At 45.5% G+C, this 26951-nt stretch overlaps 1 protein-coding gene across 2 annotated transcripts in view; it reads right to left on the bottom strand.

The window, feature by feature from the left end:
- Positions 1–61: 61 nt before the first annotated feature.
- Fanci (FA complementation group I) overlaps positions 62–26951 on the bottom strand; it is a 51649-nt gene continuing 24759 nt past the window's right edge. For both annotated transcript variants that reach the window (XM_057755909.1, XM_057755908.1), the window contains exons 15-38: positions 25377–25504; positions 24642–24712; positions 23389–23503; positions 22045–22167; positions 17786–17854; positions 15609–15710; positions 14388–14561; positions 14193–14314; positions 13603–13767; positions 13001–13180; positions 11694–11860; positions 9701–9783; positions 8793–8909; positions 5183–5234; positions 4900–5027; positions 4739–4807; positions 4455–4563; positions 4153–4340; positions 3512–3565; positions 3371–3430; positions 1716–1778; positions 978–1073; positions 718–825; positions 62–182 (exon numbers count right to left, since the gene is read on the bottom strand). In XM_057755909.1, coding sequence (XP_057611892.1) covers positions 111–182; positions 718–825; positions 978–1073; positions 1716–1778; positions 3371–3430; positions 3512–3565; positions 4153–4340; positions 4455–4563; positions 4739–4807; positions 4900–5027; positions 5183–5234; positions 8793–8909; positions 9701–9783; positions 11694–11860; positions 13001–13180; positions 13603–13767; positions 14193–14314; positions 14388–14561; positions 15609–15710; positions 17786–17854; positions 22045–22167; positions 23389–23503; positions 24642–24712; positions 25377–25504 — 2615 coding nt within the window. In that variant the 3' untranslated portion in view covers positions 62–110. The remainder of the gene's footprint in view (positions 183–717; positions 826–977; positions 1074–1715; positions 1779–3370; positions 3431–3511; positions 3566–4152; positions 4341–4454; positions 4564–4738; positions 4808–4899; positions 5028–5182; positions 5235–8792; positions 8910–9700; positions 9784–11693; positions 11861–13000; positions 13181–13602; positions 13768–14192; positions 14315–14387; positions 14562–15608; positions 15711–17785; positions 17855–22044; positions 22168–23388; positions 23504–24641; positions 24713–25376; positions 25505–26951) is intronic.

A 26951-nucleotide genomic window follows, 5' to 3' on the forward strand; every position in this document is an offset into this window, starting at 1 on the left:
TGACTGAAGGGACATACGGTGGGTTCAGGACCAGGATGCTGACATCAGTGCAGGCTGTATGACAAAGAGTACTGCCAGGCACAGATGAAGCAGATGCCCCAAAGGTCACATTAACTCAGGCATATCTTCCTTTTCTTCTTGGCTGGTCCTCTGTTCTGCTCTGTGTGTGCTGGTGCACTGCCCTAGAAGGGGAGAACAGAAGCTCGGGTGACCCTGCCCTACGGATGGGAATAAAAGCAAACACTAAGACTCCCGTATCACTCATCCTTCTCCTCTGCCTCCCAGCTGGTTGTTTAGATACATCCATCCTAAGTAAAATGGCATTTTTATAATCCCAGGATAGGATGAGAGAGGACTCAAGCCTCACAGCGCTCCATGTGACCTTTCTAAGGAGACGGAGCCGGGAGAGATGTAAAGAATTCAGGATCAACTTTTCTGCTAAGCCAGAAATCCAGGTTATTTTACATAAACTTGCAATTTTGAATGGGTTCAGGCTACTGATGTTACTTCTAGCTTCAAACAAACCTAAGATGGAACCCTTCCAAAGGCAAGGAAACAGTGGGTTCAGATAATGAAGTAGAGACTCTCACCTAAGATTCCTAATGGATCTCCCTTGAGGGAGGGTGTGAAAGCCAGCCAGAATGCTGTAGAAACAGGACCTAGGGCAGGGCAGTTTGCCACTTTTCCTAGAAATATGTATGAAAAGTAGGCACTGACCTCTTCACTTTCATCTTCTGCATCCTCTCGAAGAACCATGTCGAGAATGTTGCCTTTGATCTTGAAGTCCCGAGAAGTACTTAGCTTCATGTGCTGCATCAGGTTTACCTGGGGCAGACAGGCATATAAACACAGGCACTCAGGGACAGCTCAACACACCCCAGTGTGTACCTGGAAGACCTGGAGTCCATCAGGTCAGGAATGACCAACTGTTGCTGCCTGCCTTGGCCTTCAACAGGAAAGGAGTGGTAATGTTTTACCTTGGACTTTTTCGATAGATGGATGAGAAACTTTTCATACTGCTCAATGGCAAACACAAGGTTAGGGATTGGCTTGGTTTCACGAAGAACTTTAGCCTAAGGGCAAAAGGACATTTAAATTTATATTTCAAGTTCAATAGCTTTTGAAGTTTTTTGTAGTGTTCCTCAAACTTACATTCTTGAAACCCACTTTCTGACTGAGGAGTACGCTTGCATTGCTGGGCTTGTTCCCTCAAATGAGGATCCTGTCACTCAGGCTTCCTCCTCCTGAATCCTGGGATCACAGCATGTACCACCGATCCTGAAGCCACCATCCCACTTTTAAATCCTCAGAGGCAGCTTTCTAGCTGCATATCGAGACCTGCCCAGTGTTTCCTGGCCGATACACATGGTAACTTATTTAGTGGTCTTCTCAACATTATTTTCAGTATTTAGTATTTCCCTTTAATAACAGTGTGGTGAGGACAGGCCTGTACCTGGACCTTTCTAGATCCTAAAAGGAACTGTTACAGCCACATTTCCCAAAGTACAGTAGCTTTCCTGCGTTCACCAATTCTTAGATTCCCCCCCGCCCCAAGACAGGGTATCTCTGTGTGGCCCTGGCTGTCCTTGAACTCAGATCTGGCATTGCCACTACCGCCTGGGTAATTTTTAGGACTCTTTAGAGGGCACCTCTTACACAATTTTTGTCCAACAACTAAGGCCCCCTGCGTCTGAACAGCCAGGTAAGCAGCTTACCATGATTGTGCCCGCTGCAGCCTTCTCCTTCTCTGTGCACTTTGGGTTGTTATTCCTCTTATTCTAAAGAAACAGAAACATTGTCTCATTCTCCAAATTCCTAGACTACAAGCTGTATCTGGAGAGCAGAAATATTGATGCAGTCCAGCTCCTGGATGTCTTCCTCTGGGGTGTGCTCTTGGAGGTACCATGTAGAATTCGAGGGCAGGATAACCATTGTATTCAGCTAGCATACACGTTTAAACAGTTAAAATGGACACTGTCAAGGTGGTAGCAGGAATAGGCGTTTTCCTGCTGGGCAGCTATCTAAAAGGCTATACAGATACAGTAAGAGGTAATTTTAGCACAATATAGTTACCATGCTTGGGAAGTGTGTAAAGGGTCACAGGGACACTTCCTGAGTTGTAGATTAGTGTGTAAGGCTCCTGGACAGAAAGCCTCCTGGTCATGGTGCACACCTTTAATCCTGGCACTCAAGAGGCAGAGGCAGGGGGATCTTGAATGAGGCCAGTCTGGTCTACGTAGTTCCAAGAAAGGCAGAGCTACACAATAAATAAAACCCTGCCTGAAACAACAGTAAACGACAAAGTACTAACAGGACAAAAGCAAGACCTAAGTGAGGGGAGATGGACAAACCACCCAGAGTCAGTGAAACAGGAAGCCTTCATTTCAAAAGGGGCCTCGGGCCTCCCGGCAAAGGAGCAGGAAAACAGTGCCCTAGAAGCACAGGAAACGAGAGATAGGCAGGTAGAGCCCCGTGCTATGATCTGAAAGATTTCAGAGATACTGGTATGAGAAAGTTAAAATCCTGGAAAATGGGGTAGAGTGTGAGACCCTTATTAAGGAAAAGGAAAGCAGCTGTGGATAGACTTCACCTGACCACATGGGAATTGAGCCAAGACTACAAGTAAACCCTGTGCACTGCCCATAACTACTGACTAGAACAAGACCAAATCCTACAGCCAGGATAACTAAATCTGAGACAGAAACATCCTTAGTTTGCACATAGTTCAGAGCAGAACACTAAGGGTTTTTATTGCAATCAAGGTCGAAGGCAGTGAGTGAGTCCTAATGCATGGACTTGTAGGCACCCAGCATAAACCAAGGCTGCCTTGTTCCTTCTCTACTCCAAACGCAAGCATACCAAATGCTTCCTATCTCCTTGGTATATCAAGGTCTGGAAAGCTCTCGCAGATGGGCACCTCTGCCTGACATGCAGGAGAGACTTTATATACATATACTCAGCCCAGGTGGCCAAGCAGCTCCTGGGACAAAGCAATGTAGCTCATTTTTGGTTTTTCAAGACAAGGTTTCTCTGTGTACCAGCCCAAGCTATCCTGGAACTAGCTCTGTAAACGAGACTGACCTCAAACTCAGATCCGCCTGCTTCTGCCTCCCAAATGCTGGGATTAAAGGCGTGCGCCACCACCACCTGGCTTACAGATTTACTTTTATTAAATATTCCTATATTCTCCTAAAAAAAGACAGAATCAAAAGCATTGGACCTCCTGGAACTAGAGTTACAGGCAATTGTGTGCCACCTGATGTGTGTGCTGGACACCTAACTCGGGTCCTCCCCAAGAGTGCTTCCCTTTACCCACTGACTCATCGCGCCAGCCCTCCATTAAGTCCTTTCTTGCCTCCAGATCACTTACTTGTACATAAGAAATGAAGGAGTAACACAAGGGCGTCAGATGAGAGCCGGACAGCTTCACCTGTACCAAAGGAGAAGGATATGAGTGTGACTGTAGCAATGAACTATTCCCCAACCCTTAGGAAAGCTGCTGTCAACTCACCAACTTTTCCACAGAGTTGGGAATTCCTCTGGAGCTCTGACACACCTGTAGACACTAACAAAGATTTCCTAGATTACCCATCAGCCATGGAGCACGTCTCATTGCTCTGATTACAGAGGAAAGGGAGCATGCATAGCCTGGCCAGACACACAGCTTCCCAGACAACTAGGTTTGCTTCTGACTTGGCCAGCTCAATGCTTTAAGACTCCTTCAGGCAGAGTTCTTACAGCTAGGAAGTAAATCTGTCCTCTTAAGTTGCTAGTAAAGAAGACAGGCTCCCGGGGTCTCCATCACAGTAGCTTAGCAGCTGGAGCACAACAGCAGTGCACGTTCTGTGTCGTCTATGCCTAGGTACTTAGTCTAGATCACTTACAGAGCATACACTTTGCAGTTCCCATCACCTGGATTCACCGAGGACCAGAAATGGGTATGGTCATTCCCACCAGAGGTGAAATCCATCGTGCCAGACAACACTGACTTAAAGTACGTCTCCCCTGACCTGGGGAGAACCCCACTAACTACTGATCAAGTGAAAAGGGAATTGTGCCAATGTTGTGGCAAGAGCTGTGTTCTGAGGCACTCTGCACCTGGCCGGCGGGCACAGAAAGTAGGGCAGGCCAGATTATCTTCCAAAAACTCACATATTTGACAAACGCTGTTAGGGTGCTGTAGATTTTGGACAGGTCCTTTAGTAAAGTGTCCACGCAGCTGCCTGACGGCAGGGCCGTCTGCACCAGTTCATGGAAGAACGTAACCAGGGTCCCCAGCTGCATGACGATGGCTTTCTCCACGAGAGGATTTGACGGGACTGCTTGAGAAGAGGCAGCTTCTGAAGAGAAACGAAATTGATGCAGTTCAGCCTCCTCGTTAACAGTAAAGGAGAAGTAGAGCAAACCACCTCAGGAAAATTAGTTCAAGGGCTCCACCTTATTATAATCCCCACCTGGAGTCACTTCAGCAGATAGGGTTTCTTGGTTCACTGAGCCCTTAATCTTGGCGATTAACCAGTCCACTTCTTCTAGGACTTTCTCGGCCTGACTCAGAACGAGTAACTGTGGAAAGAAAAGAGCGTGTGGCATGGTTCACATTGCTGGGGCAATAGCAAGCGCTGCACCCACAGGACCCTCCAGGCCCGAGGACACAAGCCACTGTAGCACTCTTTAGGTGGACGGAGCTGGGCGGAAGGGACAGCAAGGGCTGTTTGCCACGGATCACATCAGCACTCACGCAGACAGTGGGGGCAGCTGTTCTCAGATTCACTACTGCAAAGTGGTTTGTCTTCTCTATCTCTATATCCTGGAAAGGGAAAGAGGCAAGACCTAAGACCAGTGGCCACTGCCTTGACCTCACTCCCCACACAGGATGCCACACTATACTTGCTGTGCTACCTGGTCTATGTCTCCCAGCTGCCCATGGATATCCTGGGACAAGTCACGAAGTAGGGTGACAGGACTCTTATGTAAGACATGCAGGCTGAAGAAGAGGCTCATCAAACTCTTACAAAATGAGGCATCCTCTAGGAGCAGGAAGGGAAGGAAGTGTGAATCACACATTGTTACGGCTTTTGCAGACTGGCCATGCTTGTGACGCTGTAAAGGGAACCCTTCTCTAACAGGTTTTGGTGATGGTGATTCTGTATAAAGCCATCAGGAAGGGAGGCAGGAAACTCACCCCGGCTGTATTCCTTGCAAATCTTAGACGTCCAGGATAACATCTGCATAAACTAAACAAAAGACCTTCAGTTATTAAAGAAAATGGTGCTGGGTATGGTGGCACTTGGGAGGCAGAAGCAGGCAGATCTCTGTGAGTTGAATGCCACCCCAATCTACACACTGAGTTCTAGGCCAGCCAGGGCTACAAAGTCAGACCCTGTTTTCTTTTCTATTAAACAAAACTAAACTAAACATATTTTTGTCAGAACAGAAAAATCCTTAGTCCCTTCTAGACCTAATCAATCACCTACCAAGACTGTGCCTGGATTTATTCAGCTACATAACGGCATAGAAATGAGTCCGAGATGAGAAGTAGTGACATTTCCCACAGCACATGGCTGGATACTCAATGTCTGTGTCATTAAGTACTAAATGTCCTGAGATCTGGATCTGAGTTCTCATCTCTGAGCCTCCGCTGTTGCTACCACGGTTGTCCAGGGCTACATATCTTGTCCTGATACTTCAGATACTTTAATGGTCATTTGGCTGCAGAGAGGTGTGGGAGAAGATCTTGGCTATAGAAACAGAAAAGAAGGGGGAGAAGAGGGTAAAGGAGGAAGGAACACATGATTTTGTAGGCGAAGGAGATGTGAGGTTTTGGGGTAACAGGAATCTGAACCAGGCTCGCAGGCACCGAGAAGCAGGGACAGTTAATTAAGTACAGACAACTACAGCTTTGGTTTATTGGCAGGGAAAAGGCCAATAACTAAAGGTCTTTAGGAACTGACACTAAAAGCCCCCCAGAACCCCGTGTTAATGAAGTAACTGGGACGCAGAAGGACTCTGTTGTGAGAGTGGTGGGGACTGGCCTAAGAACCTACCTTTGTATTTACTTCCATAGGAAAACCTTGAAAGACCCAGGCAAGATTAAGTTGTTTGCTTATTTAAAAAGAACACACAGAGGGGATGAGTAGGAGAGACTAGTTACTGATAAACATTGTTACAATGCCTCGTTTTCAAACTACCCAACTTTATTACCCACTTAGAATGCAATTAAAATCACCAATAACAGAAGAAAAAAAAATGGTAGGAACTAGGGATGTAGATCAATTGTTAAGGGTGCTTCTGATGCATGCCTGTAACACTAGCACCTGGGAGCGGAGGCAGAAAGACCTGAAGGGGCACTGGCTCACTCGAGCAGGTGGCTCTGGCAGGCTGTGTCCTTCTCCCCTTTCCCTCGCCTTGCTAAGCCATTAGGTTGCATTCCTAGCCACCAAGGTCTAGTCCCTTATTTGGCCACTTCCTCCTCCTGAGGCTGACCACCAAAGTTCAGCAATCAGAAGCCCCCTTTGGTTTACCTTATTAATACTCAATTAAAATTAAACACATCCTAACATGGGGTTCCCCCGCCCCTGCTTACCTTTCTAAACGTCATTTTCCCATGTCCATCTCCTCTACCCAGAGGCAGGTCCTTTGTCCCTTTGGGACAAATATCCCCGCCCCCTTTCCCGGCTCCTCATCCTCTATCTCCTTTACCACACCACATTCTAGTCCCTTCTAACAGAGCCCCCCCAAATACACCTGCAAGGTCATTTGCTGTTTTCCTGAGCCAGAAAGCAGCCACTTTAACTTTTCTTTCCTGCTTAATAAAGATCTGTGAGGGCTGGAGAGATGGCTCAGAGGTTAAGAGCACTGCCTGTTCTTCCAAAGGTCCTGAGTTCAATTCCCAGCAACCACATGGTGGCTCACAACCATCTGTAATGAGGTCTGGTGCCCTCTTCTGGCCTGAAGGCATACACACAGACAGAATATTGTATACATAATAAATAAATAAATATTAAAAAAAAAATTAAAAAAAAAAAAAAAAAGATCTGTGAGAACAGGTGTTCGGGTGAGGTTTGTCCCTAATCTGGGGTTGGGGAGTCTCCTTCAACATGTCCTATTTTGGTTTCTTTTGTTGTAGAAAACATTCTGACTGAAGTCAACTCAAGGAGGATAGGTTTTTGTTTGTTTTGGTTTGGTTTAACAGCTCACAGTCTGGCAGGGAGAGAAGTCAGGACAGGAACTCAAAGCAGGAATCTGGAGACAGGAATTGAGGCAGACTATGGAGGGGTGCTGCTCAATGGCTTGCTCCCCATGGCCTTGCTCAGCTGGCTTTCTTACAGAACCCAGGACCACCCGCCAGGGATGGCGTCACCTATAGTGCATAGGGGCTCACCCTCATCAACCACTAACCGAGATCATGCTCTCACAGACCTGCCTGGAGGCAGCCCCTCGCTTAAGTTTCCCTCTTTCCAGTTTGTGTCAAGTTAACAAAAAGCTAACCAGGAGTTATCCTTAGCAATCATAGCAAGTTCAAGGCCAGACTGGGTTACACAGCACCCTGTCTCAAAAACAAACAAAAACATAAAAAAAAAAAAGAAAGAAATTAAAGACATAATCTGAAGCGAAATAGGAAGGGGTGTTGGTGAAAAGCAGATTAAATATTTTCCATCCATCAGTCTTCCCAAAACTCATTTTTTCCCAAACTCCCCCAACCACACAATTCTGTTCCTTTCCCAGTTTTTTTTTCCTCTCTATACAAAACAAATGAGGTATGAACAAATGAAGCTGTTTCAGTATGGGTGAACTGTAGCTGGGAAGGAGGAGACAGGGAACTTTTCCCAGGCTAACCTGGATCTAGGACATTAGCCTCTGCCCTCCAATTCTCAAATGCCCCCCCACCATAGGTGACAGTCTCTCAGGGAACAGCAGTTCCTGGGGGCAAGAGCCCACACGACGAGCCTTGGCTCCTAGAGCTTCAACAGGACAGGATGGATATGGATGGATTGCTGGCTCCTATGGCATCCTTTACTGCCCTGTGGAGATACTACTGTTGAAGAGACCCACCAAAACAGTCCTTCTCTCATTCTTTTTATGTGTGAACGCTCATTTGGATGGGCAATCTGTATGTACACACACCTAACACATATATACGTACAATCCATCTCTGCAGTTACTTCTACTTTGGGATTGTGGTCACACTCAATGGCATATCATTTGCTAAATTCTCCTCAAACTTTGCTTTTTCCCTACGAAATCCAAACGCTGAACTTCAGCTACCTTCACGATTAAAGCTCTGTCATTTCAGAAGAGGCAGAAACATCAAGAGGATTGAGAAAGAACCAACCGTGCTAAAAAGGCTGAGGCCACCAAAGACAAACCTGTCTGATATAAACAGTGTTTATAGTCGACGAAACAAACAAAACCAGTATGCTCTTGACCATCTCTGGCTGCATGTGCTCTGACAGAAACAATGTATAGGAAAAGACACACCCTACAGCTCCTTCAAAAGCACAGTTAGAGGGATACTTCTGGTTTTTTTTTGTTTTGTTTTGTTTTGTTTTTTTAAGTAAGCTGGCCTCAAACTTGCTATGCAGCCAAGGATAGCCCTGAGTGTGCGGTCTTCCTTTGTAACAGGCATGCGCCGTCACACCAGATTTGTGTCTAGGGACCAGACAGGGCTGTGTACAGGTAAGCACGGGTCCTACCGAGCAGTCACAGCCTCAGCCCTAGCTGTATGCCTTTATGATGACACGGTTCTTGCCTTCTGACCGGTCCTAACAGGGACTCAACAACACGGTTGCTACCTGAGCAGAGGAGGGCTCCAGCAGCCTGGACAAGGTGGAGAGAATCGCGATGAGCAGCAAGGCCTCTTTGCTGTTAAAATCTTCCTCTTCACTGCTCAGCAAGTTCAACAGGGACCTCTGCAAAAGGAGTGGATGCACACAGATGGAGTAGACATTTTGTACCAGAGAAGAGCCATCTACCCAGAAAGCCTCACGGCTGGAACAGAAGGATTCAAAGCTATGTAATCCCAAGGGGATAAAAATCGGGAAGGAAACCTGGAGTGAGCAGCAGTTTTCTGTTTAACTATAGACTGAGAGTTCTCTTGAAAACCAGGGCCGGCTCTTGTCTTACTCCCTGCAGTACACGGGGAACAAACTAGTTTCTGGTGGTTCTCATCTGCTTGGAGCTGGAGCTCAGCCTCTGACCTTAAGGCTAGACCAGGCCCCAAACTCAGCTCCCCTGACGCCTGTGCCGACTGTGGAATCAGTCTGATTCAACTATTCGTTCAGCAGTCTTCCTGACTACAGTGGAGCTCCCTATAGGAGCTTTACCTCTTCTGTTCCTGTCAGTGTTCCAGCAACAGAAAGTCCCGGGACACAGCAGGAACGTTAACCATCATCTGTTAAAGAAACCCTGGTCACGGGACACTCTGATACTCAGACAATTACAGGTAAGAAACTTCACAGGCTTCGGTTTTCCAGTCCAGGTATCCACTGGACAAGGCCAAATCATACCATACAATCAAACCAAAACACCTGCCCTGAGAGTTGGCTCCTTTCTCTGTCACCTTAGAAAGGATTCTCAGAGGCCCCGAGTTCTGCCTCCTGGATCCTCACTGGAGCCTTCCCAACATCTAAGGGCCGCCTGTTACTTCCTGTCTGACTCCTCCTGTAAGAGGCTAACATAACTGCTTCCCCAAGCTTCTCACCTGAAACTGCCGGATCTGAAATGTAGCTCTCTGAGTGACAGTGACACCTGCTTCTTCTCCCTCTTCTTCTGTGCCTGTGACATCTGGAAATGGAAAGAATCCTATCTTTTTTCAAACTGGCTTAGGTTTTTGTTTTGTTTTTGTTGAGACAAGGTCAAAGTAATAACCCAACCCAGCCTGGAACGTCCTATGTAAGCCCTGAACCTGTAATCCCCGTCTCAGCTTCCTAAATGCCGGGATAACAGCTCTTTTTCGGCTCCCACACCAACCACCCCGCACTCTGGTACTAGGGATTGAACCTAGGTCCTCATATGTGCTAGGTAAGCGCTCTGCCAACTAGGCTGTGTTCTCAGTCCTCTGTTTACTTAGAATTAGTGTGGGAGGTCCTTCTGTCTGTGTTGCTTTTATTGGTTAATGAATAAAGAAACTGCTTTGGACCTATAGCTGGGCAGAACAGAGCTAGGTGGGGAAAACTAAACTGAATGCTGGGAGAAAGAAGGCAGAGTCAGGAGAAGCCATATAACCCCACCAGAGACAGATGCTGAATGGAACTATACCCGGTAAACCACTTAGTATTACAAAGCTGAATAGAAATGGGTTAAATTAAGATGTAAAAGTTAGCCAATAAGAAGCTAGAGCTAATGGGCCAAGCAGTGATTTAATTAATACAGTTTCTGTGTGGTTTCAGGGCTGGGCAGCTGGGAATAAACAGCCTCTTATTACATAGAATTTTTCCTTTATTTTAATTTTATGTGTTTGGGTATTTAGCCTGCGTGTGTATCTGTGCACCATGTGTATGCAGTTACCCACGTAACTGTAGAGGCTAGAAGAGGGCATCAGATCCCCTTGGAACTGGAGTGAGCCACCATGAGAGTGCTGGAAATCAAATCCATGTCCTCTGGAAAAGCAGCAAGTGTTCTTAACTGTTGAGCCACCTCTCCAGGCTCAGGCACTTTTTGTTTGTTTTTAATTTAAAAACATATATATAGGGGCTGGAGAGATGGCTCAGTGGTTGGGAGTGCTGGCTGCTCTTCCAGAGGGCCTGGGTTCAAGTCCCAGCACCCATATGGCAGCTCATAACTGTCTATAACTCCTGTTCAAGGAATCTGATACCCTCACACAGACATACATGCAGGGAGAATATCAATGTACATAAAATATGTAATACACACACACACTTGGTTTTGGTAGGGTCTCACTCTGTAGCCTCTGCCATCCTAGAAATTATTATGCAGTCTCAAATTTGTGGTTCTCTTCCTGCCTTTCCCCCTTGAGTGCTAGGGTTTTTTTATGCATGTACTACACCACACCCCAACTTTGGAGGGAACTAATATTTAGAATTATATTATTTTGAGACTGGGTTTCACAGTCCAGATATTCATTATGAGCCGTGTCTGGCCTCGAACTTGTGATCCTGACTTAGCTTCCAAGTACTGGGATTACAGGTCTGAGTCATCACGCCTAGGGATAGCTAAAATTTTAGAATAAAAAAAAAAGTCTGGAGGTTGATTTAAATGTTTCTAAATTTCACTTTCTTTTTGTGGGGACTGAGACAGGGCCTCTTTATTATGTAGCTCTTGCTTGTCCTAGAAGTCACTATGTAGACCAGGCTGGCTTCAGACTCACAGAGATCCACCTGCCTCTGACTCCCAAGTACTGTTAAAGGCGTGCGCCACCATGCCCAGCTTTCTTAATGCTGTCACCATTTGCAGTTAAGTGCAGATCCTGAATCCACTAGATGTCACCCTCAGCAGCCCCAGGGCCCTTCTCAGATCCTGCATCCACTAGATGTCACCCTTAGCAGCCCCAGGCCCTTCTCAGATCCTGCATCCACTAGATGTCACCCTTAGCCCCAGGGCCCTTCTCGGACCCTGAATCCACTCTATGTCACCCCTCAGCAGCCTTAGGGTCGTTCTCAGGAGTTCCCTGGTAGGTGAATGGGTAGACTCAAAGGGTCTGGTTATGGAGAAACCAAAGCAATTGTAATGCCTACCCAGAGCCCTGAGAAACTGCTGGATCCTGGGCTGATAGAACTGTTGCACGGCGCTGAACGTCTTCTGCAAACCCTCCAAGCACAGCAGTGAGATGCTCTTTCCTTTCTCTTTCCTTCCTGACTCTTCCACTGAGGTAGGAATGGACGTGTATCTCCACAGTAAGACCCTAAAGAGTGGGAAGGTTGTCAACACGAACCATTAATGTCAATCTAGATATAGTACACTTTATCCTGTATAAACAAAGGTTCTGTGAAGTTTCAGAAACTTACACCTATTAAACTGCCTCACCATTGAGGTGTTTCTATGCCTCCCTGATAGTCAACTCTCCTCCTTGATTTAAAAGCAACTACTGGTCTCATTTCTTCTCCCACAATTATGCGTTTTACAAGTCACCCTATGCAAGTGCTATCATTGAGCAGAAGGCTAGAGCCTTCGTGATCCAGCATGTCTTTCAGGTTCACCTCTTGCTGCAAATATTGATAGATGGTATCCTTTTGTTTTTTATTGTTAAACAGGACCTCATTACCCAGGATTATCTCTTAAATTTTTTTCCTTTTTAAATTTTATGTGTATGAATGCTTTCGCCAGCATGCATGTCTGAGGGCCACGTGTGTGCAATGCCTGCAGAAGGTATCAGATTCCCTGGGACTGAGTTACTGTCGGTTTTGAACCACTGTGTTCAAATGGGTGCTGGAAATAGAACTGGGTCATCGGGAAGAACAGCCTTAACTTCAGAGCCGTCCCCAGCCAGGCTTGTCTCTCACACTTGCTGTGTGGCTAAGTTCTGACCCAGGCTTGTGCCACCGCACCTGGCTTTACACACTGCTGGAGAGCAAACCCAGGGCCCCACGCCTGCTGGACAAGCTTTCTTAAGTAAGCTACATCTCCAGCCCCTATTCTGTATTTATAGCTAAGTAGGATTCAATGTATAGCAGGGATGTAACACCTTATTCTCGATGGCCATGTGCTCTGTAAGGCCGTTCACCATGACTACATTCGTAGCCAGGTGCTGCAGAACAGGCGCCATTTATCTCTTGTGTTTAATCTGCTGTCAAGTGTGTGTACAGTGAGGAATGTCATGCTTATTTTATGCACAATTCAGTCACTATGCAATAATACCCTTTTCTCTCCTGAGAATGCAGTGAGATTTTATATGAGACAAAGCCGCCACACAAGAGAGAAAAAAGCCTCATTACGAGATACTCTGCTTTCACTCCTGATACATGCCCAATCATCTCTCCCGAATTTCCTGTCTTGCAGAATCCACAACACACAAGCTCCCAGTTTGCAGGTGAGAGCGGCTTACCGAGTTATGTCACAGAGGTTCTGGAAGATCCTGTCTGGGTTTTGGCCATCAGGACCACTCACATGCCCTCTTCGTATTAGCTGCTGTACCTTCTGCAGAGCTACGTTCACTGCATAGTGCATAAATTCATTGCTGGACCGCAAGACAGACAGACTCTCTTCATGACTATGGATGCTGTCTCTAGAGAGAGAGTAAAGGGAGGAAGGAAGGAGCTGAGCCTGGTGGTGCAGCCTGTAATCCCAGCACCTGGGAGGTTGAGACAGGAGGATTGCAAGTTTAAGGCTGACTGGGCAACTGAACATGATCCTGTCCAAAAAAAAAATGGGGTGAGATACAGCCACGTAGTGAGTGCTGGCCTAGAATTCATGCTTCTCACTCACTAGGCCACGGCTTCCCGTCTGCTTTAATGATGCTGAGGTACACCTCCCTCTTTAGAAAGCCTACCTTGAGTGATGCAATTTTCTTGTGAAGAAAACTAAACCTCCTAACTTATTTCCTACTGTACGTAATAGGCATGCACTGTGACTCCAGATAGGCAATGCGGGGAAACTGGGCACACGTTCCCTTTACTGAACTGCCTCTCGGCACAAGGAGACTCTTACCTGAAGAGAGCAGTGAGAAGATCAGACACAAACTTCATGGACAAGAGGCTATCGTTTGTCCTGCTGGTCATTTTCGTTTTGCCTTTACCAGCTTTTTCATTGAGGATGTCAGAGAACTTCTTGTAACACATAAATAGGCTCAGAATCTCCTCAAACTTACTCTTGCTGCACCAAAGGGAAGAGAGAGCAAAGACATGCAGCATCAGCTCCTTGTGCCTTAGTTTCCAGGAGAAGATGGAGAGCCCCATAGGCATTGTGAGTTAATGGGCCCTCATTAGCATGGCACTCCCAAGTCACAGCAACCTCCGGAGCCTTTTTTCTTTCCTCTGATTTCTTCCAAAGTTCATGGAAGCTCAGTACTACCCCCAATAAAATCCTTCTATTAAGAGTCAGTAGTACTTGAATTGAAGATCTGGCAACTTTGAATAAATGAAAGCTTGCAGGAAGACAAAATTCACAGGCCCGGTAGAAAGAACATTGAGTGTGGTGGCACACATCTTTAATCCCAGCACTTTAATCCTAGCACTAACGTGACGCTAGAGTAAACCAGCAAATGATAAAACTATATGAAGGGTCACAATAACCCTTACCTGAAGTTACTGATGGAGAAATTATATTCTATTAGAACTTCACACACTCCCATTATGAGACAGGCACAGATATGATTCTTGATGCCAACGCTAGTGCTCTGAGAAAAATCTGCTGATTTATCCTAAAAGACAAATACAAATTAGCGCACTGCTAAAGCCTCCGTCGGTCCGTACAGCCGAGGGCCCAGCAATTACCAGCTCGAAGTCTTCTAGCTCACTCTTAATCATTCTGACAGTAATGGACTCCAGCATGTCGTCCAGCTCATGGCACAGCCCCTCTTCTTCCTCTCCTTCATCCCCCTGTTGCAGGGAGATCACTCTGCTCTTATACCAGGCCAAGCAATGGTGAACGCAAGACAGCAGGTGATCCTAGAAGCAAACGAGAAACAACCACCTACAGCACTGTTCCACAGCTCGTGGGACTCACTGGCACCACATGGCAGATGCATCTGAATTAGCAAAGCTGGGGAAGTGTGTTTCTTCTGAAAGACTGAACCAACAGCGGTGTTTCCCGAGAACTGGCCCCGTAAGGCGCTAACATTTCAGAAGGAAACTCCACGTGCTCTCTGACTTGAGGCCAACACCGTGAGAGCCCCACTGGGAAGCTAACCGGCCTCCAGCTCCCAGTCCTGAAAGCTGTTCAGAGACGGGTTTGTGCTGAGGGAATCTTCAGGACACCAATACGGCATCTCCTCATGGCACTGAAGCTACTACATTAACGAAGACCAGATGGGATAACTCAACCTCTCCCCATTTTCCTAGTCACTTGTGGGGCGTTTCACTTTTTTGCCATCTCTTCCCACCGTTCTGCAGCTAGCTGAGAACGGAGCCCTGGCCTAGTCTCTCTAGAGTTCACCAGAACGCACACCGCAGCTCAACTGAAGCCACGCATTCCCTCCAGACTAAGGAACCAGATTTATTGACTCCTGCATGCACCTCTGCTTCCATCAGCGTATAACCAAAGCTCTGCAAGGGACAGATACGACACTCTTAGGAAGAGGTGGTTGTCATGACTAGTGAAGTGCTAACAGGGAGACGGTGACCAAGAGATCAAAGCAGGGAGCTGGCTCAGCAGTGGCACTTGGTACTCCTGTAGAGGACCTGGGTTCAAGTTCCAGCAACCACACTATGGTTCACAACTGGCTGTAACTCAGTTCCAGGGGATCCAGTGACCTCTTCTGGCCTCTAAGCACCAGGCACACCCATGATGCACATACAGCCATGCAGACGAATACTCATACACATGACACACGATGAATAAATCTTAAAACAGGTCACTGATAATGGATACGGCAAAGTTAAGAGTAAAAACTCCCTGAAAGAAGTAGAAAAGGTTCGGGGAGGGTGGGACCTACTGTGGTCAACCTCATCACTGACAGTGGTGAGCCAGGGGCTGCCGGGGCGGGGAAGTCTTACCAGCGGTTCTTGTAGAAAGATTTGACTTCCTTGGGTCAGAACACAAGCTCCCAGCTTCAGAGGAGGCAGCAGATCAGGTTCTGGCTCATAGAACAACTTTAACTGTACAATGGAACAGAAAAATCAGGACTTGTGAATACTTCCTGAGTATTTAACGGTTCGAACTGACGGCACCGGAGCCTTCTAAGACACATCTCCCAACGGCCCAAAGAATGATGTAACCGATTTCTATGGCTTGGCCTGCCCACAGCCTTTCAAAGCGCTGCCGGCACAGCCCTGATCAAGGCAACTTTTTCTGCTTTACTCTTACTCCCTTCTTATCTATCTCTAGACCTGCAAAGGCAACCAGCAGTTTCAGAAAATCTGATGAGAAATACAGGGGCAAATCAGCATCAATGGACCCAGTGGGTTAGAAAAAGAACAAGGAAAGCCTGAAGGTGGAACGGGGATGCATTAGGGGATGCCCGGGGGAGCTGGGGTGTGTGCAAACATGATCAAGATACATTACATACATGTGCGAAGCTGCCAACGGATGAGATTCTTAAAAAGAGTATTGCCTCTGAGTCTAAACCAGAACTAGGTGCCTCGCTAGTGCAGCAGGCAGCGCATCGGTCTCATAAACCAGCGCTATCTCTACTACTGGTCGTGGCAGCGACCCAAGTCTTAGGTCTCCATTGAAAACCGAGTCTGCTGATGAAATAAAGCTATATGAGGCTTAGCCATTACAGTACGCACAAAGATCTTCAAACACAACAGAGCCTTAAAATAAATCTTGGCTCTCATTTGGGTCTGTCTGTCCTCTCCTGAAGTCTGCAGGGTTTTACTGGTCCACACACTGAGCTATGTTGGAAAGCGCTGCTCTATGCCCCAGACACATTTTCAGTTCTTGTTACAGTGTGATGATGCCTGGAAGATATGATTTAGCTACCGGGCCACATTATCCAGAGGAGCACACCAAAACCCAGTGAGGAGTTTCCGAGAGCAAAGGCCTTCCAGTAGCTTAATATCTAAGACCTTAATTTCAAATGGATTTCTTCCCCCTAGAATTACCATGAAGCAATGGGGATGGGCTCCTATCAATTCACATCTAATTGCAGGAAAATGATGGACTAGGGGCCTACCTGAGCCCTCCCAGTGGAGAATAAATGTTATATAGCTGGTTAAAAAAGATTTTGATAATGCTTAATACAAGAATCTTGAGAAGTTACTCGGCTCATCTTGATGGTCCTTTCAAGTGTGTCATTGATTTAAAACATCTTTTGAGTTGGGTGCTGTGGTGATTTGAATAAAAGTGGCCCCCATAGGCCTATAGTGAGTGGCACTATTAGGAGGTGTGGCCTTGTTGGAGGATGTATGTCACAGGGGGTGGGTTTTGAAGTCTCAGAAATTCAAGTCAGTTCTCTGCCTGTGCTCTGTGATCCAGATATGAAACTCTCAGCTCCTTTTCCAGTACCATGTTCACTGCATGCCATCATGCTTCCAGCCATGGATTAAACCATGGACTAACCCTCTGGACTGTAAACCAGCCCCAATTAAATGTTTTCCTTTGTAAGAGTTGTATCTCTTCACAGAAACAGAACCCTAACTAAGGTGTGATGGCAAATACTTTTTTTTTTTTGGAGGGGGTTTTCGAGACAGGGTTTCTCTGTACATTTGGAGCCTGTCCTGGAGCTAGCTCTTGTAGACTAGGCTGGCCTCGAACTCAGAGATCCACCTGCCTCTGCCTCCCAAATGCTGGGATTAAAGGCGTGGGCCACCACCACCCTGGACAGGCAGGGATATATAGTGAGACCCTACCTCAAAAGAACCAACCAAGCAATTTTCTGAAGCCTGAAGTGGTGATGGATGTTTGAAATCCCAGTACTTGAACAGTAGAATTAAAACTCAGAAAAAATCAAGACAGCTTCAACTACATAATCATTTGAGTGCAGCCTGGACTACACCCATGTCTCAAAACATGTATATAATAAAACTGAATAGTTCCATAAAGTGTCCTGATTTAAGGAGAAGACTGAGACTTCAAGGAAGATTTAGAGGCTAGCAAGACAGCAGCAGGTCAGTGAAGCAAGGCGTGCCTACAATTCACTCGCATCCTAGTTGTGAGTGTGCTGTATTTACAAGTCTGAAAAGCATCATCCTATCTCATCTGATCCCTACAAGCCATAAAGACAGCTCACCTGTGAGAAGAGAGTCTGCATGATCGAACTGGCCAGCTGGGAGTTCCGGCGAAGAACATCGTAGAAGCCCTAGGAGCAACACGGGGACAAGATTATTCTTTCTCTTACTCGGTTCTCGGTTCTTTTTAAATGTGTTGTCTGTGTGGGGTGGGGGTGACGATGTGCCAGATGTGTGTGGGTGCCTGTGGAGGTCAGAAGAGGACACTGGATTCCCCAGAGCTGAAATTATAGGCAGTTACGAGCCACCTAAAACAAAACCTCAGGTTCTCTGAAGAGCTGAAGCACCCTTTAATGTTGTGCCATCTCTGCAACCCATAAATTTTTCTTACTTTACACGTACACTCTAAAAACAGTATTCTGAGCCAGGCGGTGATGGCTTGCACCTTTAATCTCAGCACTCAGGAGGCAGAGGCAGGAGGATCTTTGTGAGTTTGAGGCCAGCCTGGTCTACAAAGCGAGTTCCAGGACAGCCAGAACTGTTACAGAGAAACCCTGTCTCAAAACAAACAAGCAAACACAATAACAACAACAAAAGAAAAAAAAACCCTCAATCAAAAAAAAAAAAAAAAACCAGCATTCTGAGTTCACACTGCAACTACAGATTTGAGATTTAAAATACTACCAATATTGAGCAACCTGTAGGCATGTCTTATCTTTCTTTTATTTATTCTTTAATAAACAAAAGAAAAAGAAATTTTATTATTTATTTTATTTATTCTTCTCTCACAACATTTGGAGGCTTAAGTGTTTCCTTTCAATTTTTTTTAACGATTTTATTTCCATTTCTAGCTATTCAGTGCTAGGGTGTGTAATTTCCACAAACCTTCCCAGGCTGTTGCTCTTCTCAGAGCATACACTGACATGTATCTTACGAAAGCACTTTAACAGTGGTTATTGTTTGGTTTTGCTGATGCTGCACAACGCAGCACAGCTTTAGTTTCTCCTTTTAATTTGTATGCCTTTATTTTCCCTTGTCTTGTAGCAGACAGCACCTCAACTATGATGCTGAATCAGTCACTGAGAATAAACAGCTTCATTCCTCACCAGGGGGACAACACTCTTCCTGTCAGTATTCTAAGGATGAGGAAGCTCCTTCCTGAATTTAGTTTGCTGAGAGTTTCTAAAAGATTTGGGGGGTGGGGGGCGTTGAGACAGGGTTTCTCAATTTAACAGCCTTGGCTGTCCTGGAACTCGACTTATAGACCAGGCTAGCCTCAAACTCACAGAGATCCTCCTGCCCCTGCCTCCTGAGTGCTGGGATCAAAGGAGTGCACCACCACTGCCTGGTTCTAAAAGATTTTCTCATAAAGGAATGTTGTTTGAGCAAGTATGTATCTCTGCAGCATGTGCCTGTGCATGCATGTGTACATGAGCCTGTGCATGCATGTATGTGCCTGTATATGTCTGTGTATATGTGCCTTGCAGCATGTGTCTATGCATGCATGTATGTGCCTGTGCAACATGTGTGTATGTCTGTGCATGCATGTGTGTATGTGCCTGAGCATGCGTGCTGTGTATGTGTCTGTGCATGCATGTATTGCCTGAGCATGTGTGCTTGCATGCATAACAAAGCCTATGTAGCCCAGACTTTCATGAATTTTTATGATTCATCTTCCTTGGTCACCCCAGTGCTAGGGTTATAGATGGGGTCGTTATGCTTAGCTCCCCCCAATTAATAGCTCAGTGATTAAGAGCATTTGTTACTCTTGCAGAGAATCTAAGTTCCATTCCCAGTACCAACACCAAGAGCTCACAACTGCCTGTAACTCCAGCTCCTTGACGTTTGCAGGAACCTGCATTCACATACACACAATTAAAAATAAAAAAGAATAAACCTTAAAAAATTAAGGGCTAGATGTGTGGCTCACTGGCAGCATGCAGGAGAGAGAGGGAGAGGGAGAGAGTTTCAGTGTTTGCAAAGGCATGCCACGAACTTTGTAGTTCAATTACTATGCACTGCCCCCAGAACATTTCATTTGGCTTTAAAAGTCATGCTGCCAGAGAAAATGTAATGAAATGAGAAAATGATTACAAGCATAAAGTCAGATGACCAACCTATATAAATTTTGCACACATGCGTATATATGAACAGTAGAATCGGCACTACTACTAAACCAATCTCTGTGCATGTGTGTGCGCGTGTGCCTGTGTACATATGGAGGCTAAAGGTCAGAACTGAGTGTCTTCCACAACCACTCTGTACCTTAGTTTTTGAGGCAGCATCGTTCAGGGAACCTGGACTTTGTAGCTGCCTGGCCAGTCAGCCCCAGAATCCTCCTATCTCCACCTCTCAGCAACAAGCATTTGACCCTCCCTGCCACCTTCCTAACCTAAAAAATTTTTTTAAAGATTTTTATTATGTATATAGGTTTCTTCCTTCATGTATCCTGCAGTACAGAAGAGGACACCAGATCTTATTACAGATGGTTGTGAACCACCATGTGGTTGCTGAGAATTGAACTCAGGACCTCTGGAAGAACAGCCAGTGCTCTATTCCTGAGCCATCTCTCCAGCCACCCTAAAACAACTTTTTTAAATTCTCCCTATTTTGACAATAAACCTGAAGATCCCAGTATCTATCAACTTCTGTAGCTCAATAAATATTGTTCTAAGATGACAAATGAGCACTACCTGTACTCCTAGCACTTGGGGCAGCAGAGGCAAGTAACACATCAAGGATTAAAGGTCATCAGCTGCACAGAGAATGTGAGGCCAGCTTGGGCTACATGAGATCCTATTGGGGAGGACCAAAAACAAACAAAAACAAACAAGAAAATACAACAAAAAACCCAAAAACAATAAACACTGTTCTCTGAAATAACTTTGATCCTTATTTGGTTTTTAATTTAATTTTCTTAATTTATTCTTCTCTCATATACTACATCCTGACCAGTTTCCCCTCCTTCCACTCCTCCCAGTCCCCCCGCCCCTGCCCCACTCTACCTTCCTTATTCAAAGTGTCTGATAGTCTCCACTCTTCCACAGAACATCTGTACTGAAATACATGACATCCTGACTACCTCAGATACTAGAAATAGCAATGTATCTTTCACAATCACTGGGTCCTGTTTGCAGCAGCTGGGCTATGTATTTGTTTTCTGTTTCTTGCTAACTCTTCTGTCATTTTATGTTATGTGATTGAATCAGGTCTGCACCTAAAAAACAAGGGAGGGAGGGAGGGAGGGAGGGAGGAAGGGCTGACTTCTTACTAAAGTTGAGCTAAGTGTATTAGAAATTTAAGAAAGGCAACTCTAAAATTAATCTCTGATGAATCTGAGGTAAGACACTGTAAAGGGGAAAGCCGAACCCTGAACCTTCTAAGTCTACCAAAAATTTCTTGGTTCTGTTTTTGCTTTTTGATGTAGCTCTGCCTGCCTCTGTGTGGTGGTTTGAGAATCGCCCCAGAGGCTTATGTCTGAATACTTGAATACTTGGTCCCCAGCTGATGGAACCTTTGTGAAGGATTGGATGTGTCTAGAGGTAGGCTTTGAGGTTTCAAAAGCCTCCCACCACCTCAAAGTCCCCTGCCTCTTGTTGGTGGATTCTGATACAAGGGGTCAGCTGCTGCTCCAGCACCATGCCTGCTGCCAAGCTACCCGCCATGACCGGGAGAAATTCTCTGAAGCTGTAAGCCCCAATTAAACACTTCTTCCTAGAAGTTGTCTTAGCCAAGCTGTTAGCATGCAACACAAAACTAACTAAGCTATCCTGCCTCACCAGTACCGAGAGCGAAGGTATGTGACACCATACCCAGCTCTTGGAAGTTGGTTTTTTTTTTTTCTTTCCCCTTCTCAAGACAGGGTTTCTCTGTGAAACAATCCTGGCTATACTGGAACTCATTTTGTAGACCAGGTTGGCCTCAAACTCACAGAGATCCGCCTGCCTCTGCCTCCCAAGTGCTGGGCTTAAAGGTGTGTGCCATCACCGCCCAGCACTTTGGAAGTTTTTAATGCTAGTTTAGGTATGCGAAATTTGAGGCCATAAAGTAAGGGTATGCTGTGTATGACAGACAGAACTCACAAATGACAAACTTGGTGTGAAATTCAGATTGGTATATTAGCTGTACATCTAAATATTTCAGATTAAACTAAAATGGTTAAGACATATCAATTATTTACAATTTTACAACTTACTATTACTACCCACTGACTCTAACTGCACAAGGGCGTATCTACTGTATTCCTAGAACCAGAAAAAGACTGATATAAGGATTGTTCTCTGGAGGGGTCGACACATATTTTTCCCCTTTCCTGACTTACCTCATAAAGCAGGAGCCGAACATCAGCCTGCTGTCCTAAGCATCTTCTCAAACTGTCTATGATCTCAAGGCAAAAGGTTTCATTGGCAACAGCATTGTAGCGGCTATGCACGTCCACCTGCACCTGGAAGGGAGAGTGCAGCTCGTGTCCAGCCTCCTAAAGCAGTTGTCTGTTCCGGAGGATGTGTCCTTGGCCAGGGAAACATCCCAGGCCTAGCTCTCCCTGTGCTAAAACACAGGACCCAGGCAGATGTGACCATCATCACCACGTCACTCATTCTGGTTAAAGCTGTTCTAAAAAGGTTTACTTGAACAATGCACCACTCAGGCAGGTAGTAGATTACCTCATGCAATGTAGTTATGACAACCCAGTAGTCATGTTATTCATGATTTCATTAAAAACCTTAAGACTTTCATAAAAGTCTAGCTCTTAACATCCGCAAACACCGAAGAGCTTTAGAGATAGTCTTGTTTAGATGTACACATACTAACAGGCAGGCAAAACACTCTTCCATATAAATATATCCAAAGGCTTCCATTGGTAGCCCTACTAAAGAATGCAGAATTCAGAAAGAAGCTGTGTGGACCGTGGCTAACTTCGCAATAGGGGCCTCTCAGGGCCAGCTGACCATGCTTGTCTACTCAGGAGTCTTGGGGCTGCTGCTGAATCTGCTCATCATTGCTCCAGCACCATGTCTGCCTGCCCGCCTTCATGTCCCACCATGACGACAACGGACTGGACCTCTGAACGGTAAGCCAGGCCCAATTAAATGTTTTCCTTTATAAGAGTTCCTGTAGTCATGGTGTCTCTTCACAGCAATAAAACAACTGAAATATTTCTTTGTTTTATTTCATTCTAAATATTTAAATATATAGTTTGTTTTTGTTTTCTTTTGTTTTTCGAGACAGGAGTTCTCTGTAGCTTTGGAACCTGTCCTGGAACTCACTCTGTAGACCAGGCTGGCTGAAAACTCACAGAGATCCATCTGTCTCTGCCTTCCGAGTGCTGGGATTAAAGGCGTGCGCCACCACCGCCCCGGTTTATATATGAATTTTATATATACATTTCAATCAAGTGTCTAGGTTCAGCAGCTACATAAAGGCTCTTCTCCGCCACATCAGACAACAACAGTCTAACATAGAGCAAATCTGCTATTATTAAGTATGGGATGAAGACAGTTCTTACACTTAACAATTCAAGCGCACAGGAGCAAGAGGTATGTGGATTACTGTAATTTTATTTAGGGCGGTCTGAGCTACTGAGACCCATGAAGGAACAACAACAAAATATATGCTATTGGACTTGAGGCAATGTCCGGCAGCCAGTCAATCTAGTGGCCCTTACCTGAGTGACGCCAATAGCCTGGCTGCACTGGGAGGACGACAGGCTGCCTAAGACTCTGAAGTTCTTCAAGAGCAGCAAAAACCCAGCGACCGCGGATTTCCGGGCATCCAGCTGGCTAGCTCAGGAATTCACAGAGAGGTTAGCAGCACAGGAATATGCAATGCAATGAACAAAAATTCACACAGAGGAGTATGAAGTACGGACAGTCAAGCACCAGCCAAGCCTAACGGACTCTCCCAGCTCGAGACAAGGCACCAGTGCCAGAGCAATTGGCCGCACAGGAATGCAGTTGGTGGTTTCCATTACCGAGTTAACCTCGTGACTACCTGTACTTTCACCCTGCTTGCGAGACTCCACGGCAAGCCGAAGAATCCTGAGTGGCTATAAACCGGGCTAGAACTCGAACCTACATACTGAACAGCAATGGACATTACTGAGTTTTGCTGGGTCTGAATGAGTGCATCCTTCTACAAGCTTCCTATTTATGCAGGAGCACAGTACTTGATGGCACGTGGAACTTCCATCCAGAAAAATGACAGCTTCCAGCGGCGGCTCACTGATCAAGGCATGTTACAGATCTTATAACTTATGACCCTGTCGTGCAGGCATGCTTTTGGTGAGGGGTAATACAAAACTGTCAATTCTAGAACAGAGATAACAGCTAGGTGCTGGTTGTTCTTCTGGACATGTATGAGAGCATTACAGCCACTTTGATAACTGGGTACCCTGTCCTCAAAGTATCAAATGCCTCCTACGTATCAATGTATTGTATTACTGGGAGACAGTGTTAATCATCTTCAGCTTATATCCTAGACCATAAAGGATGAGAGGTCAGCTGGCATTGGATGAGCTCCAAGGAGGACACACGCCCCTCAATAATCACAGGCTCCTCCAGTGACTGGGTCACAATTCTGCTGCCCACTGTGGGGATGGAAGAGCAGGGTACTGGCGATCACAACACTGATGGTAGACGATTTCCAGCACCACGAGCTGTCTGTCTACCCTTCTTTGGTCACCAATCATGTCTAAGCCTAACTGTCCTGGTACAAAATGAGAACTGTAATATTTGCACTTCCTGAGGTTACCTGGAGAAATGAGAAGCACATAAAACCCATGGCACGACACCCCACCTGCCGAGTGTTGTGCCTGGTTAGGGATCCACATGGCCGCTCTGAGCAGGGGCAAGCAGGAGATAGCAGAGATAACTTCCATTAGAAGGTGTAGCCCCTGTGGCCCCAAGGAGTGCGACATACCTGGCAAACATAGCTTTCCGCAAGACGAGGATCAAGGAGTCTCTCACCGACATGCTGACTTTGAGAAGCGGCTAAAGAACAGAGCAGATCACCCCACATTAGCGTAGCCCCTTTCTGTGAATGCCAGTAGGGTTTTGTGTGCTTGGGTCTGTGTGTACAGACGGTCGATGCTGACTGCACTCAGACAGCAGCGCCCTTTGAAATCGTAACTTGCAAGTTGTTACTGTCGGGCACGGTGATACAGGCTGTAATACTGCAACACTGTGTTTATTTAACCAGATGCTGTTATTTATTATTTAAATAAAACTCTATTTATTTAAAATTTACTTAATGTGATACTGTAATCCCAGCAGTTCAGGAGACTAGGGCTGGAGGGCTGTACCAATTTGAGGCCAGCCTTGACTACCCATTGGGTTCAGGCTAGCTTGGGCTATAGAGTGAGGTGCTGTTTCAAAAATCAATCAATCAAACAGAAGAGCAGTTTGAATGCCTTCATAAACACACTGTGCTGACTAATTTCCTAAGATACTTCCCAGGCCTTGACTAATTTGAAAATGAGCTGAAGTAAACAGATACATAGGGACTGGACCTGGGAAGCCGTCTGTCTCTGTGCATTTAGCCTTCCCGTAGGGAACTGTGCTGGACTCAGGGTAAGCATGAGTTCTGGCATTCAGACTTTCCCGACTAGACTGCTAGCACTGGTCTGGGAGGAGAGCCGGGCGTCAGCTGGCTTACCTGCACTGCCTTGAGCAGCCCCTGCACCGTCTGGAGGGGCAGGAAGGACAAACAGTCAAAAGTCTCTGTGACTTTAGAACAGCTCTGCAGAATTAAAGGTGCATATGTGACGATATCCGAAAGCAAGTCTGAAAGCAGAATCCGTATAGTTAATTGTTTAACATAGCTATAAAAATTAAGATAAGGAAGCATCTAAATCTATACAAGGAAAGAAATGACGAGTATTTTGTCTCTTTGTTAAAATGAACTTTTCTATTGCCAGTGCATGTTTTTCCCAGTGTTACCAGGATAGTTTACCAATTTTTTTTTGTGATAATACAAAATAGCAAACTTAAAATGTCTAAAATACAACCCATTACACTGACTGCACAAGCGCCAAATGTGCTCATCTCCAAGCAAAGTAAGTCAATAAATAGTGAGGTTTTTTTGTTTGTTTGTTTTTTGTTTGTTTGTTTTTGGCAAACATGTGGTCCTATCAGGAATATATAAGGCATATTCTTTTTCAAGAATTTTAGCTGGGCGGTAGTGGTGCATGTCTTTAATCCCAGCACTTGAGAGGCAGAGGCAGGTGGATCTCTGTGAGTTGAAGTCAGCCTGGTCTACAGAGTGAGTTCCAGAACAGCCAAAGATACATAGGGAAACCCTGTCTCAAAAAACAAAAACAAAGAAAAAAAAAGAATTTTAGTATGTAGTCAGAACACAAGCAAAAATATCTCAAAAGAGAAAAAGTAACAGACTATCAAATACCTAGTAATTTCAAACATATGACCTAGCAAATAGTAAGGTAATTTACCTTATTTAAATTTAAAGAGGAAGTGCACAAGAAGAGGTCATTGTGGGTATTTTAGAAGATCAAGACAAAGGATTATTCAAGATTAATAGGATTAGTACCATTTAGTGCGCAGAAATCCAGAATGGCCACCTGTGCAGGAAAGTCTAAGAGGTTAAAAACCACACAGAGGGGAAGGGAGGCCAGTGGACGAGGTGAAGGATCCGGAATAGTGAAATTGGTGTGGAAAAGGCCACTTGAAATGTCAGGATAAAAACCCAAGGCCAGAACTAAAACTAAAAAAAAAAGAAAACCCAAGGCCAGGCTTGCAATCCTCCTGCCTCAGCCCCCGGAGTACTGGGATTACAGCTGTGCGCCATTACCAGGTCTGGTGAGAGACGATGATTTAGAAAAGAGCACAGGACTCCAGAGTGGAGTCACTGTTACTTTGAGAACACTAATCTGGTGACACTATGGGGCAGGAGCTACAGGGAGAAAGAAAAAAGCCACCTTGGAAACCAAGTAGGGAGTTGTGACTCAAAAACTTATGAGAATTAATCTCATACAAACTATGTTCTCTGGTCACAACTTAGAAACCAGTAACAAAATGACACCTTGTAAAAAGAAGAAAGTCCTCAGATACTGGGACACTAAATGACCCACCTCTAAATAAAAATGAGGGCTAAAGAACAGACCACAGGGAAATTTTAAAAGATTTGGACTAAATGGAAATTCTAGAACTGTGGGACATCTAACGTGACATTTAGAGGGAAACTCACAGCTTAATATTTTTCAACAGAAAAGAG

The sequence above is a fragment of the Chionomys nivalis genome, chromosome 23, assembly GCF_950005125.1.
Source record: "Chionomys nivalis chromosome 23, mChiNiv1.1, whole genome shotgun sequence".
Lineage (NCBI taxonomy): Eukaryota > Metazoa > Chordata > Mammalia > Rodentia > Cricetidae > Chionomys > Chionomys nivalis.